This window comes from Megascapheus bottae, chromosome 10, assembly GCF_031878675.1.
Source record: "Megascapheus bottae isolate mThoBot1 chromosome 10, mThoBot2.hap1, whole genome shotgun sequence".
Lineage (NCBI taxonomy): Eukaryota > Metazoa > Chordata > Mammalia > Rodentia > Geomyidae > Megascapheus > Megascapheus bottae.
Window position 1 is genome coordinate 60,902,283 of NC_143518.1, and position 15,229 is coordinate 60,917,511.

The window sequence follows — 15,229 nt, forward strand, 5'->3', positions numbered from 1 at the left end:
CACACACACACACAGCCTTAACAAGCTCAGAAAGGAGAACCACATCTCAAATTTTATTACAGTTGGGTTGCTTTTAATCCATGATTCTTAATCTATGAATCAATGATGGATAGAGAAAGGTGTCTTTCTCATCACAATGAGTGCTTTTTACCACAGAATGGAACAGAAACTACAGGAGGTAACTGTCAGCCTCTCTGTTTATCTATCTGTCTATCATCTGTCTTTGTGGACATGTGTGTACATGTGTGTATGTGCGCACACACATCTACAGTTCTGGTGTAAAAAGAAAATGGAGGCTGCCTGCTAACTGCCAAACCTGATGAGTTGTCCCTGGGTGGCAAAGAGTAAGTTTAGGTTTTAGTCACTGAGCCTTTTCCAACAGATACAGTCCCGGGATCATCGTTGCGAAGTGTGAGCCTGAAGAGAATGGCAGCCATGCAGTTGTCTTCTTCTAGCTGGTGAATGTCACAGGGCAGTGGTTCAAGCTTTCCCCAGCTCCAGTGTGACCTCGGTGGTGGCTGAAGAGCATGAGCAGAACGTGGATGAGTCCTGCCTCAGAAGGGCCGTGACTCCTAAATCAGCCTCTCCACGGCTGGTGGTGCGTGGCTCCACATCTCCACACGAGAGCCCTCCTTCTCCTGGCGGCTGGGGTGGTAGCTGCCCCGAGTTGCCCTTTGGTTGGAAGCCACGATGGCAGCAGTCAGAGCCAGCAGGAGGAGGAACAGCAGGGCGACGTCACCGCACCCACGGCCAGGAACATATCTGAGGCCAAGTCATCTGCCAACTGAAAGGACAGCATTGATGACAGAGGAGTTCTCGAGAAGGCGAGTGGCAGGACCCCAGCGCTGCCCCGGAGGGAAGGCCAGCAATCCCAAATCTGTTCCACTCAGCACTGTGGAAAGGACCAAGGCACTAAAGGAAATGGAGATTGTCCTCATGCTGAGATTACGTGGAAATGATCACACACAGAGTAGTCAGAAGGGCAGAGGCAGCCGCCACCTGCTGGTCTATTCTGTCTTCATCCTAGTGACCGCCCTCAGGAGATATCCAGGGCCAAAGGCAGGGAGGGGTGCCTGGCTCCATTGTTTGTGATTTTCTTTCCTTTCCTTGTCCAAAGTTCTGGACTTAAAAAAATGTTTGTCTTACAGACATTTTGGTGGGAAGGAAACCAGTTAAATGAGCTGGGGCTGTGGGAAAGATCCCTGGAGGGCATCCATCATCATCACTTCGATTGGATGTGTTAATTGAGTGTTTGTGAAAACATGTAATACTCAAGCCCAGCACCCAAGAGCACCGCTGCAGGGGGAGTCCTGTCAGGAGGCAGCAGGGCCTGGCCTGCCTGGTTTTCAGGTGTTCAAAGTGCACACTGCTTGTTTGATGTTGGTTCTGGTGTTCAGAAAGCTTTTCGCCCCCCTCCCCCGCTAAATTCAGTGTTAACCCTTGAGTGATGGGCGGCAGAAGGCTGTGATGGGTTGCACAGAAATATTTAGGCGCGACCCTGGCCACCATTCGCCTTTGGCTGCCTGGTTCCAGCTCAGTTCCTCTTGGGCAATGTCAGCCTTCGAAGTGAACTTGAGAAAGACGGAGATGCCAAGATGGCACTCATTGTGGGGCTGGGGCTGGCAGGGGAGCTGCAATCCCTCAGGCCGGCCAGAATCGACTGCTTCCTCAAGAACTGAGTACTGAGCACTTCATCCAATTCTGAAACCCAAAAAGAGCCTGCCTAGGGAGGAAGAAAAGACAGGGAGACCTGACTCCTCACGAGCAGGGCTCGGGAGAGTGTCCTAGAGACAGAGCTGGTTAGCAGGGCTCGGGAGAGCGTCCTGGAGACAGAGCTGGTTAGCGGCTCTCCCTCTCTATGAAAACCAGACAGGATCTCTTGAGAAATGTGACTTCATACTTGCAAGTAAGTGGTGGCAGAAACTTTAAAGCTTTGACTTAAAGGGAGAAAATGCAAGAGCTGACACTGTTACTGCTTGAGCCAACATTCCTTCCTCTCTCTTATCAAATCAGATGTATATGGGTAGACACCTCAGTAATTTCAAGGTTTTTTTTAAAAATAATATTGGAGTTATTCATGTGTATAGAAATAATTTCATTGAAACAGTTGCTAGTCTGAGTTTTACTTCTCATCAATAAAATGGCCTAATGTGTTTTTATAAGAATCTTTGGGATTAAAATGGCTCTATGACAATGTTCAAAATCAGCACAGGCACTCTTATCTCCAATAAACTAGTCTTTAAAAAAGCTGAAAGTGGCACAGTGGCTCAATGGTAGAGTATTTGCCTTAAGCAAAAGAAGCTCAGGGACAGGGTCTAGGCCCAGAATTCAAGCTCCAGGACCAATGTGTTTGTGCGTGTGTGTGTGTGTGTGTGTGTGTGTGTGTGTGTGTGTGTGTGTGTGATCATTTGATTACAGGCTGCAGTCCAGCTTATGCATGTGAGTTCCTGAAAGTGTATGACACGTGTACTACATGACTAACAAAGACCTTCCCAAGAATCAGTGACAAATTGAAATGTGTCTTCAAACCTGTGTCTTCAAAACTCACATAGAATATTCCCATTTGCCTGTCAAAAATCAAAATAAAGATACCTCTTTAACTCTCCTCACCCAAGTTAAAAAAAAAAGAAAAGGAAATTCCACATTTAAGATTTCCTGTGAATTATGAGGGAACCATGGATCTTCATGTTTAGGGCTGCTTCTAAAGCTCCCACACGGACCCCAGTCCTTGAACCGTATCTTATCGGTGAGCTGCCAGAAACAGACGTTTCCATAGTAATATTGAATAGGTGCCAGAACTCTGTTTTTAAAATGGATATAACAACAGCCAGTTTTTAACCATAAGTACACACTGTACACTTCACAGTTAGAAGAGGGGGGTGGGAGATAAGGTGCTGAGAAGCGGAAGGGAGGCCCTGGGAAGCCCCCAGGGCACAGGGAAGGAGTCCATTCTGCCAGATGTTCATCAGTAGAAGGCCAAGATGTCTCCTGGGAAGATCCACAGGCCTCTTCCTGAGAGCAGCAGGGGGCAGGGAGAGCGGGGACCTGAACTGCAGCCAGGGACCATTTTCTCCTTGGCACAGCCCATCTCCTCATCTGGCCCATTTTCCCTCCTACCACCACCCTGCAATCGTGCAAGACATGTCTGAGATGGCTGAGAACACAGGGGTCCACTCTGCCCCGCTCCCTGGGCAGGGTAGGTGCAGCTGGCAGTGGTCAATTTCTCTCAAAGCAGAAGGAACTGGACAGCAAGCCTTCCTCTGCCACTCACCACCTGGTGAAGGTGCCTCAGAGCTCTGCTGATGCGGTTCTCAGGAGAGCTGTGAGCTGTGTGACTTCTGGAACTTTCCCACCTGGTTTCCATCCCAGCCCATGGAAACGCTGGGAACTAGTAAGGAGCAGAATCTCATCTAGTTTACAGACGGGTGCGGGAATGTCCTGCTGTCTTGGGTTCATATCTTTGTCCCCGGAGGGCAGTACGCCAGGCGGGAGACAGGCTGCGATGGTGGTGAGAAGACAGGGGAATCCACATGCCTGCTTCCAGTAAGCAAGACCACAGGGAAGTCCGCATGAGCTCCAGGCCAACTGGAAACGTGGGCTAGGCCCTTGCGCTGCGGCGGCCAGCCCCGGCTCTGAGTCTGGAGTCCTTGCCATGGGTCTGTCACACAGCCTCTCTCCCACCTCAGACACCAGCTTTTCTGCAGAAGCCTAGAGGCAGTCGCATGTTTGGAGATGCTGCTCTCCTGTGCTCTCTAGAAGCAGGTGGCAGAGTGATACGACTGTTTTCCTTGGAACACAACAACTTCACGAATAAAATATTATCTTTCATGCAGGAACTGAGCCCAAGCCCAGTTAGGGTTCATTCTGTTTTGTGAATTTATTGTTCTGACCCTGGGGAAGGCCCACCGACATCTTCCATGCAGAAACAAGTTGACTTCTCCCCAGGGCCCCACAGGTAGGAGTGGGGGCACTGTGTCACTTTGTGGGGGCGACCACCCTTGAAAACAGCTGCAACTTATTCAAGCACGAAGCACCCTGTGACACCAACCGGTTTTCCTGTCTCTCCGCTATCATGGAAGCTGCCTGATGGTGAGGTTGTGTCCCTGGGTCTCGCCCTCCCTGGGGCAGGTGGCGTCCCACAGGGGGTCGTGAGGACTTGCACTCCACGGAGGGAGGGAGGTGACATTTACAGACTCCAGCAGCACCACAGAGGACTGTGGGTGTTATCAACCTTCATTTTCAGAGCCTCAACTGCATCAGACAGGAATGGAAGCAGTGGCTCTGGAATCCAGCGAAGCGGAGGCCTCAGCACTGGCGTATGGCTGGCAAACAAGAGTGGGGAGGTGAGGATGGAGAGGAGCAGGCCTCTGGGAGGCCTGAGGACAGCTGGGGAGTAGTCCTTCCTCTCCGCTGCCCCTCAAGTCCCACTTGGGAATGTTATCACATGACTGAGTAGGAGATGTCCCTCGACATGAGAGAGACAGAGACACACACAGAGAGAGAGAAGACACAGCCATCTATAATTTCTACACGCTAATTATTCTCTTCATCTCTTTTAGGTGACTTGTTAGACAACCTCTTGGCTTGGGTTGATGTCAGGAAAGCAGATTCGACACTCAGGCACCCTCCTCTTCCTTCTTCTCGTTTTCTTTCTTTTTTAAAAAAATATCATTTTAGAAACCAGCATGTGCTGACTAAAGAATCAGGGTGTGTTAAGTCCTACCAATACAAGCAGCTGGCACTTCCAGCTCTCAGCCTTAGTCCCTTTACCGCTTCCTTTCTCTATTCCAATCCGAGCCAATGTTAGGCTCCCATTTCTCCTTTTCTACATCCCTATAATTCTGCATTTTTACAGAGTTCTGAATCTATACAATTGAGCTTAGAGTCATAACTCATTTTTTTTCTAGAATCTACATCCTTCATACAGACTATGGGGGCTGGAGAAACTTATGAGGGAAATAAAGCTATGGCTCAGAGACAGTGCCCAGGCCCTGAGTTCAAGTCCCAGGACTGGCAAAAATTTAAAAAAAGCTAAATGAAACCTCAATGTCCAGTAACAGCATGGGTATGTGCTTGCGCATCACACACACACACACACACACACACACACACACACACACACACAAGCTTCACCAGAAGCTTCCGGAGTCAAGCCCCAATTGCTTACTGAAGCCAAGGTTGTGTGGTAAGGAGACTCCATTCCCGTGGGAGGCAGACCAGGCTAACAGGAAAGTGACTCCCTTCGCCGCCTCGTCGAGCCCTGGCTCCCATCGTCCCCTTCACCAGGAGGCCTCCTTATCCCACCAGGCCTCTCTGTCCTCCAGAACACCGAGCGTCCCTGAAGGCCGCTGTCCCTGTGTCCCTCATGCGTCCGGCCTGTCTTGCCTGTCCTGGAGGGCTCATGGAGTGCATTTTTTTCTGTTGTGATTCATGCCAAATTCTGCCCCCACCCCCAGGACTGCCATGAACGAGTACCTGTTTATTCTGGAACTTTCCAATACTACAAAACGCCCAGCTTTGCACAAAGTGGCCAATCAATCATTATCGAACAATGTGCTTGTAATGTTCTTTGCTTGTTGTACTTCCTTATTCAACTCATTTTCAGTCCCGAGGAGTGGCCCAGATAGCCCAGAAGGTTCCTCGATGGTGAAAACCACTCACTCGTGCGTCCCTGCCCTCATTCACTCACTTTAATTCCACCGATTGCTGTCAAGGTCGTAGAGAACACCTCTGGGCTTGTGGAGGAGAACACTCAGCCCAGCACAACCCAGGGCTCCCTTAGGGGTGAGTGTGAGGGAAGGGGAGGGGAAGGCCTCGAGACGGCCCTGGAGGTCACCAAGGAAGTTACCAGGAGAAGAAGGTGAACACAGGAAGCCTGGTTCTCAGCCAAAGCCAGCGCCACCCTGCAAGGAGCATGAAGAACAGGGGCATGGCTGCCAGGAGGAGGTCATTCCTACTCCAGGAAGCCATGCAGAGGGGCAGAGGCCTCGCCCAGGCACCGAGAGAGATAGATGCCAACGTGCAATGCCAGGGAAGTGTCTCCCTAACCTGCGTGTGGAGCTTCATTCTCTATCCCTCCCTCTCTGTCCTTCTAGGTCTCTCTCTGTCTGTCTCTATCTGTGTCTCTGTCTCTGTGTCTCTGTCTCTGTCTCTATCTCTCTGTCTCTCTCTGTCTCTCTGTCTCCGTCTCTGTCTCTCTCTCTCACACACACACACACTTAACTGAAGGGTAATGTCATGTATACTTTCTCTGGATTCTTTACCGTTCTTTATGAACCACAGTGGTTATTTGAACTATGTCAGTTTCATTATTTTAATTTTCTGAACATATACTAAGAATTATGTTCTAATTTGCATTTTTGGTAGGGCTGGAACCCAGGGTTCCGTGCAAGCTAGGGAAGCACTAAGCCCTCATCTCCTTTATGTAGCACAAGAAGAGATCTGAGCTTCTGTCTCTGCCATCGGGGATACACGTTGGATAATGATACACGTTAGATGATGATACACGTTAGATGATGATACACGATCTATATCTGTGGCAATCTAGTTTAAACATAGTTTCAAAAGCAATAGGGTATTTAATGGTAAGTGAATCAAAGTGGTCTATGACTATTTAAAAAATACTAAAAACATGGCATATGACAAGCAAATGTGATTGGTTTATCTTGGATTAAAAAATATATATGCAGACAAAACAATAGAAGGCATTATAGGGTCAATGGAAAACCCCCAGCTAGAGGCTGTGAAAGGCGACTCACGGGATAGAGAGGGAGAAGGGAGAGAACTCATGCAAAGGTGGCAAATGTGAAAACATTGGTTAATCGGAGTGACAAGTAAATGTGTTCATTGTATTTTTTTCCCTGACTCTCTTCCAGTTTGACTTTTCTCCAAAGAGATTGGAAAAGAAATACTTTAAAAATGATGTTTTTCTGGGTGTTGGTGGCTCATGTCTGTAATTCTGTTTACTCAAGATGTTGAGATCTGAGGATCAGAGCTCAAAGCCAGCCTAGGCAGGAATGACCATGAGATTCTCATCTCCAGTTACCCACAAGAAAACCGGAAGTAAAGCTGTGGCTCAGAGTGGTAGGGCGCTAGTCTGGAGCAAAAAAGCTCAGAGTACCCAGGCCCTGAGTTCAAGCCTCCATGGCTGACAACAAAAAAATAAGAAATATAAAATTTATATATATATATATGCAATCCTGGGGCTTGAACTCAGGGCCTGAGCACTGTCCTGGGCTTTTTCCTCAAGGCCAGCACTCTGCCACTTGAGTCACTTCCAGCTTTTTTCTATGTATGTGATACTGAAGAATTGAACCTGGGTCTTTGTGTGTGCTAGACAAGCACTCTACCAATAGGCCAAACTCCCAGACTATATGCATATATTTTTATAAGGGAAATGGTTCCTTCAAATCTCAAATGTACAGTGTTTTCCATCATCCATTTCTTTTGGGGAGTTGTTTTAGAGTGTGCTGATTTCTCTCTCCTGGACACTTTACTGCACAGGAAATCTTTCTCTGGTTCATGGCTTTACCTCTCCTTTTAGGTACAAAGATATGGATCACATCATGTCTTGCTTTCCTTACATATTTGGTCCTAACCCTGCCCACTAAATGCTATCCAAGCACAGAGCAGGTGTCACAATATGTAGGCTATGGTAGCAGCCTGGGGGCCCCACACTAATAAATAAGTGTAGTAAAAACACCTAATAATCAAGTACTAGTCAGCCATAAAGGAGAAGCAAATGATCGTAGTTGCAAGAAGGTAGAGGACTGGAGAGGTCACCATGTTAAGTAAACCACGTGTGGAAGGACAGGGGCCATATAGATTTTCTTTCACATACAGAGTCTAGTTCTAAAAGTTCAATGTCTCTAGTTCTATATAAAAAAATTCTATATAACAGCTCTGTATCTATCTATAGACAAACACACATCTGTATGCACTGATATACATCTAACACAGAATAAATGCAGAATAGGGGGTTCACAGAGGAGGGGCCAGCTGTAGAAACACATTGTGTCTGTGTGTAGAAATGGCACAAGGAAACTCACTGAAAGCTAGTGTGTTCTACAGGAGTGGAAATGTCGAAAGGGAGAGCAATGGAGGGGGTTAATGTGCAGGCACAAAAGACACTGGAGAAAATGATGCCAGGGACGGGGGTGGGAATGAGTAACAGAAGAGGGAAGAGGGCAAACAAAGACAGTGGAGAGAAAGTCATTTTACAAACATGTATGAAAACAGAACAAGGAAACCTGCTGAAATGGTTCTACAAGGGAAGAGACAACTATGGAGGGATGAATTTGGTCAGAGCCCACCGTGTGCGTGCATGGAAATGCCACAGTGAATCCCACTGTACAACCAGCAATGCTCACAGAATGCCTGCTATTACTTTACTCTCACATGATGCAGGAAAACGAACTCCAAATCCCGGATATCCTCTGGCTTATCACATATTCCTTCCGCGAAGGTAATCTAGTCTATGCCATCATATTTATGGCTCCCCAAATCAAAAGCAGTTGCCAAAGTAATGAAGGCGTATTGGTTCATGTTCACTTAATCCGTGTCAGGAGTCTTTCGGAGAGTATAAGGATAATTTAACCAGTAAAAGGAAAGCTATAAAAATGATCAAAAAGCCTACAGATACGCTGAGAACACCATGCTTATTTTGCTGAAGATTTATGGTTAACTTATCAGAAAATTATTTGGCCCAAGTCTACATTCAATACGTCCCACAGTAATTCAGCAAAGACTCCGGCCTCTGAAGAAAAAAAAAACCAATAATCTAGCCTCCTATAATGAGATACCCTAGTAGCCTCTAACTTGGAGTTTAATTCCCAACAGTTGTGAGGCACAGGAGCACCAGCTCTGCAGTGGCGAGTCTGGTTTCTCTCTCAGTCTTGCATTAAATCACCAGACCGAGCATGCTCCCCACCCAGCCAGCGCCTACTGCAAGGCCCCTTTGGCTGCACAAACGGAACGTGGCCATTTCCAGAAGTGAACAATTCCATTGCCTGCTAAGTCCCAACCCAGCAGAAGTGACCCTGCCTGCCACACCGTGTCAGCTCTGCTGCTGGCCCAGTTCTGGAGGTGGTATTTTATCGATCTGACTTGAATTGGCTTCCTCCTGCAGAGGTGATAAAGTACGCCGTTAAGTCATCCATGTAAAATATATATTACTTTAACTTGGACAGCGTGTCAAGGAAGTCCTTGTTTATATAATCTATGGTGCCATTTATTCTTATTTTTAAAAGCAAACACAGAAATAAAACTGTTTCTTCTAGTGTTGTGTTGATGGATGGTTTTGGACCCAGGCCTTCCCTTAAATAATCTCAGGAGTAGCTATTTCTGTTGTCACTGGCATTTTACATCAAATTATCAGTCTTCTAGCTTTAAACTCTGCCTTGTGGAAGATAAAAGACAGTCTGCTTTAAAGGGAAGCTTTTGCCTGTGCAGTCTTCCCTCTTCCAAATAGTTTGAGGCTTCTATCCACAGAAGGAGTCTGTGGAGCTAAGGGCCTGAATAGATATAAAGTGAGCATTGTGAGAATCTCTGAGTTCCTACATGCCTATATATGGAGTGTCTGGCCACGGGCAAAGTCAGAAGTATTCACAGTGCTGTGGGTTTACTAAAATATTATTTAGTGAAAGGACTAAACAGGGCTTTCACAAGTTGGACTTTTCAAATTCTCAAGAAATCATCTGGAAAACTTTGGAATTTTTAATGTTAGCTTTAAAGATGAAAAATGAGCAAAAAGGTTATGGTTGATTTTACCCAACAGTTTATCTACATTTCCAAACAAGGACATATTTCTATTGGTGTAGGTGAGGGTGAGAAAGAGATGGAAGGGGAGATACAGATCAAAATGCACTGTGCTCATGAACTGGCATGTTAAATTGGAACCCTTTTATACAACTGCCTAAACAGAAATAATAATGATAGTAATAATAATAATAAATATGAAAGGACCCTAACGTTCCTGTTTGTTTGTTTGTTTGTTTGTTTTGTCAGTTGTATGGCTTGAACTCTGGGCCTTGGTGCCGTCCCTGAGCAATTCAACTCAAGGCTAGCGCTCTACCACTTGAGCCACAATGCCAGTTCCGGTTTTTTGGTGTTTAATTGGAGATAAAAGTCTCGCAGACTTTCACACCCAGGCTGCCTTTGAACCTCGATCCTCAGATCTCAGCCTCCCAAGTAGCTAGGATTACCGGTGTGAGCCAATGGCATCTGGCCCACTCTAAAGTTTTCTTTCTTGAGGCTTACAGGAAAAGCAAAACAACCAAACAACAACACTAACAGCACGGTTCAATTGGTTTACAAAATAAAATCTCTCATTTACACATAAATTAAATACCATTATTTAATAACTTTTTATCAAATCAGGTCAGACTCTATAACTGCAGTGGATATTTTATCCTTTCAGATTTCTAAGTCTATAGGGTACATACAGAAAGTGACAATGCCATTCAAATTGTCTCCATCTTCTTTTGAAGTGAAAATTTCAGATGTTTGCCCAAGAAAAGCATGGAGGAGAAGGGCCGAGAGTACTGCTCATTTCTGAAATATTGAAAAGACAAGTTACGTGAGCCTTCTTTGCCACTGGTGCACTTTTTTATTTCTGTGTTGATAAAATGAGAATTATAGTCCATGCTTCCTACTCAGCTAAGAGACTTTTTAAAGGTGGAAAGCAAATCATCTAAACAAAAGAGCCTTATCCTATATTCGTTCCATAATTGGTTCCAAAATACAAGGTTTCATTTCTTGGTAATGGCAGTGAATGGGGGATTTTCTTATATTCTGTCATACTGACTATGGATTCCTTTTTTTTTTTTTAAATCTCCTTTGAAATAATTGCTAAAAGAATGTTCCCTTTCACTAATTTAAATAACCTAAATTCCAGGGACATTTGGTTTCCTAACTCCCAAAGAGACTTAGAATCAAGAATTCAATCTATACATGACGTCTCTTGATCTTGCGTGGAGGCACACTTACCTTGTTTTATGCCAAAGAATAAATAACACTCCTTTAAAAATATTTCCCTTGTGCCTGTAACTTTTCGATTCAACCAACATTTAGGTGCAGGGATACACCAGCACTAGGAGTGAGGGGGGAAAAGGCATGATGAGTTACCAGGCTTGCAAATTCCTCCCCAGTCGTGCTTGCTGGGAAGAATGCCAGCTCTGCAAGCTTGTTCCTGCTCTGTTCTCTTCAGGGTCACCCTGCCTGGCCAGCCCAGATTACAGACACTGCCCAGGGATGTTCAGTGTTGTGGGGAAACACATTTGCATTCCATCAGCAGTGCTGGGTGTAAAAGGCAGCCATCTGCTGTGGTGTAACACCAACGGGAGTAGCTAGGACTTCCAAGAGAGGAGAGAAGCTCCACACGGCTCCACTAGGCCCTGCACTCCTCTTTGTGTGGTAGGCCAGGCAAGAAAACACCACGAGTGCTTCTTAGAACTTGGTCTTTTGCCACTTAGCTTTTTGAGAAAGAGGAATTGTTCACTACTATCTCTTTTGGGGCCTCCCCACCTCTACTTTCAGAACCTAGAATAAATGTATGAGAGGCCCTTGATTATTTGAGCATTCTAACCTGCCAATCGATCTTTCTGATATCTAGCTCATTTTCTTTTTTTTCTTTCATACATTTATTATTGTAATTAATAGAAGGGTTCGACAATGGGATTTACCTGTGAAATATTTTGGAACCAAGGGGGATGAGTCTCGGGAAATGGGAAACATAATTACAAACCACGGGGTTTAATACAATCCTCAACGTTTACACGCCACCTAATTGTAATTCTCATGAAAACTCTAGTAATACAAAGTTTATTTTCAAACAGGTAAGCAATGTATCCAGAGTCACACTGCAGGCAAGCCATAGATCGTCAGTGTCAGTTTCAGCTGCACCCCTAGAGTCGGGGCCATATAGACGGAACCCCAAATCTTCCCGGGATTTACTTTGATACGCCCACTTGGCATATGTACAGACAGAGAGAAGTGTAACCATGGTGATTTTATATTTTCAGAGTGCTTTCAGAGCCTGCCTGTCTCGCCTTTCTGCTTTGCTGATGACTGCTTAATTTTTTTTTTCAGGGCTTTATTCATGAGAACAAGCTTCCACAAGGAGGGCTGGGGTTTGGAGGGCTGGAAGGTGGAAGGGGGTTGTTTGAGGTGTTGGGAAGGTGTGGAGCCCAGGGTGAGTGTTGAATCTTGGTAAACAGATGACCACAGTGTTAGCATGAATGCTACAGGAGCAAGAATCAGGGGACTTACAATTCACAACTTTCAGTCCCGGGCTTGTAACACTGCATATCTATCAAGAAAGTAAACAAGGAAATGAGGAAGGAAGTGTCTCGCGGTGCTTTCTTGGAGAGGAGACACATGTGTTCTCCTCTCCCATTTCAGCAGTATCACCAGGCCATGATTCAGAGAGAGGCGTGGAGCGCTTTGCAGTAGCAGGCACCAAGGCACCAAGGCACCAAGCCATCAAGCCATCGGCTCGTTTTGGAGGTGCTGCACCCAGATCACAGCCATGTGTTCCTTCCAACTGGAACTCTTCAGAGGGAACCTGGGAAAGGGTTTCTGTTGGCTGTGTGGACTTAGCACATTATTTGCTGAGACGGAGGTAATCGTATTCTTGTTAACAAGTTTCCGTGTGTTTTTCACTCCATCAGCAGGTTCTTGAATCAGTGCCACCAGGAAGTTTGACTAACATCAGCATAATTGGACTTTGATGGCAAGCATGAAATGTCTGCATAATTAAAATTGCCTAATTTCTCGGTAAAGGTAGCTAATGCTTTTGGAAATGATAACATTTATATCTGGATACTCAGAACACATAGTTTTTTTGGGTCTGACTGATGTCTGGAGTTTGTAATTTTTTAAGGAGAAGAAGGAGCATTTGGGGGCAAACTTATGAAATCCTTCTACATTTGACCCATTGTCACAACGATTTATGATTTCTAGGAGGACTGCTTGTTTTTATATTCCTTCTTTCAAAACCATTCTATCAAACTTTCCCATTTTCTCATAAACAAAAGCATAGAAAAAGACCTGAGTATTATTTGTGGGAAAGTGTATTTGAGGTGTATTTTTCAAACACACATTATATTAAAAAAAACACCCCACACCATTAACAAAATAATTTGTTCTTAACAAAATGTGTACATTCATGCTATGAATGAGTATTGTAAGTTATCTGAGTATGTAAAGTATAAAAGTATAATGACTGTAATACATGGCAGTGGATAGGGTTGCAGTTAAGGTGTTTCCTTGCAATGGCACAATCTGTCTGTAGAAAGTTTGATGCCCAGGTGAGACTGCACTGCTACATGCAAAATTAATGAAGACAAGGCTTCATGTGCATAATACTTTACAAAGTCTGCCTTGTACTGGCTAGGCTGGTACTTTACCATTTGAACCATGCCACCAACTCCTTTGTGTTATCTATTTTTTGAGATAGGGTCTTGTTCTGTGCTGGGACTCATCCTCCTATTTGTGCTTCCTCAAGTAGCTGTGGTGGCAAGGTGTGGCTGAGATGGAATCTTTCGGACTGCTTTGTCTGGGATACTTTTAAACCATGAACTCAACAATCCCCATTCCCCAAGTAGCTAGCTTTGCAGCCTTTTGCCAGGCAAATTGCTTTTACTTATGAGGACATATGCCTACATTTGTTGGTGCATCCAGTACATGGACTTGTATGGTGTACATTTGATATAATATTTTGAAACCTGCACTTCTCTATATTGAGGAAACACCATTGAAGCAACATAGCTTTTTTTCCCCTTTTTTTTCTATGTGTGTATGGGGGGAGGGAGGACTGGGGCTGGAGCTTGAATTTGGGGCCTCAAGCTCTTGCTTGGTGTGTTCCCTCATAGCACTTGAGGCATCCCTTCACTTCTTTAGAAACAAGAGTCTTGAGGCTTAGTCGGCCTGAGCTGGCATTGACCTGTGCCTCCTCGATCTCAGCTTTCTAAGTGGCTATGATTCCAGTGGTGAGCCGCGAACACCTGGTTCCTAATGTTTTCTTTTTAAAAATGTCTGGACAGCACCAGTCATGTGGACTGATTTTGACCTCCCCATCCTTCTGCCCCGGCCTCTGCAGTACCAACACTGCAGGTGGGAGCCATCACCTTTGCTCACATTGGTTAAAACAACAATAACAACAAAAAGAAACAAGCGGACAAACTAAGTGGCCCTGTACAACAGGTGTGGCACTTCACCATGCAGCCCCTGTGTCTGTCCTCGGATACCCAGGTGCTTCTTTATACGTTTGCCAGGTAGATGCACGGCCTCCGTCGGCGTGTGCCTCTGCCCAATCTACTGCTCATTACGAGAACTGCGCGAGAGTTCTGGGCGATAGCTGGGGTCAGCAGTCACTGAAATCAGTTCATCAGGGAACAAATCTTAAAGTGGAAACTGCACCAAAGATGGTATCCTTCCTCTAGTTAAGTCCTACGGGAGATAATGTCCGATGCAGCCTGCTCTTCCCTCGGAGACCTCTTCAGCTGGTGAAGGGGAGGCAGCCCCCTCCAACACCTTGTCCTATGCATACATAGAATCACCTACATCTTCCTCTAACCTACCCCAGGCCCTTTACAACTGTCTCATATGCACATATGCAAACAAGGGAAGATGGTTGCCCGCTCTGGCCATGGTGGGATCTTGTGAAATGCCCCACTTCTGTTTCAAGGCAGAAAAGTGAATAATGAGCCGCCATCATGCATCGACGTTGCCTCACAGAGAACGAGCAGCGCAATGGTGCTAACCTGGAGCTCTGCAGATAAAATGCTAAGTGAAATTGCCTGTGCTGGATTCGATAACTTGAGAATATTTATATTGGTAATTAAGTAGCGATGCAGTCAAACCAGCCAAACAAACACAACCTTCAACCTCAATAAACTATAAATTAGGATAATTTACACACTGCCTGCTGTGATTAGCTTTAGTATTCACAGGACTTAATGATAAAAATAACTAGATACCAGATCCCATTAGGGCCAAGGAGCAAATTTCACTCTCTCTCTCTCCCATTTCTGTTGCTCATCTTCCCCCTGGAACAACTCTTCAGAAAATTCCTCAGAGTTCCCAGGACATTGGTGGCCTTGTGAAAAAGAAATTTATGGTTTTATATATAGAATGGTCCTTATTTTTAAAAATGTCATTGTAGAATTAAGAAATATTAACACTTTGAGAAATGTCTTGTAGATCAATCTGCTTTATAATGAGTCTCTCT

At 45.3% G+C, this 15,229-nt stretch overlaps 1 protein-coding gene across 1 annotated transcript in view; it reads right to left on the bottom strand.

Annotated features, from left to right (window-relative positions):
* Nucleotides 1–572: 572 nt before the first annotated feature.
* The window catches only part of Crb1 (crumbs cell polarity complex component 1), a 110,309-nt gene continuing 95,652 nt past the window's right edge, over nucleotides 573–15,229 (bottom strand). Inside the window, 2 exon segments of the mRNA XM_090341645.1 lie at nucleotides 573–733; nucleotides 736–784. Of these exon segments, the coding sequence (XP_090197771.1) occupies nucleotides 573–733; nucleotides 736–784 (210 nt within the window).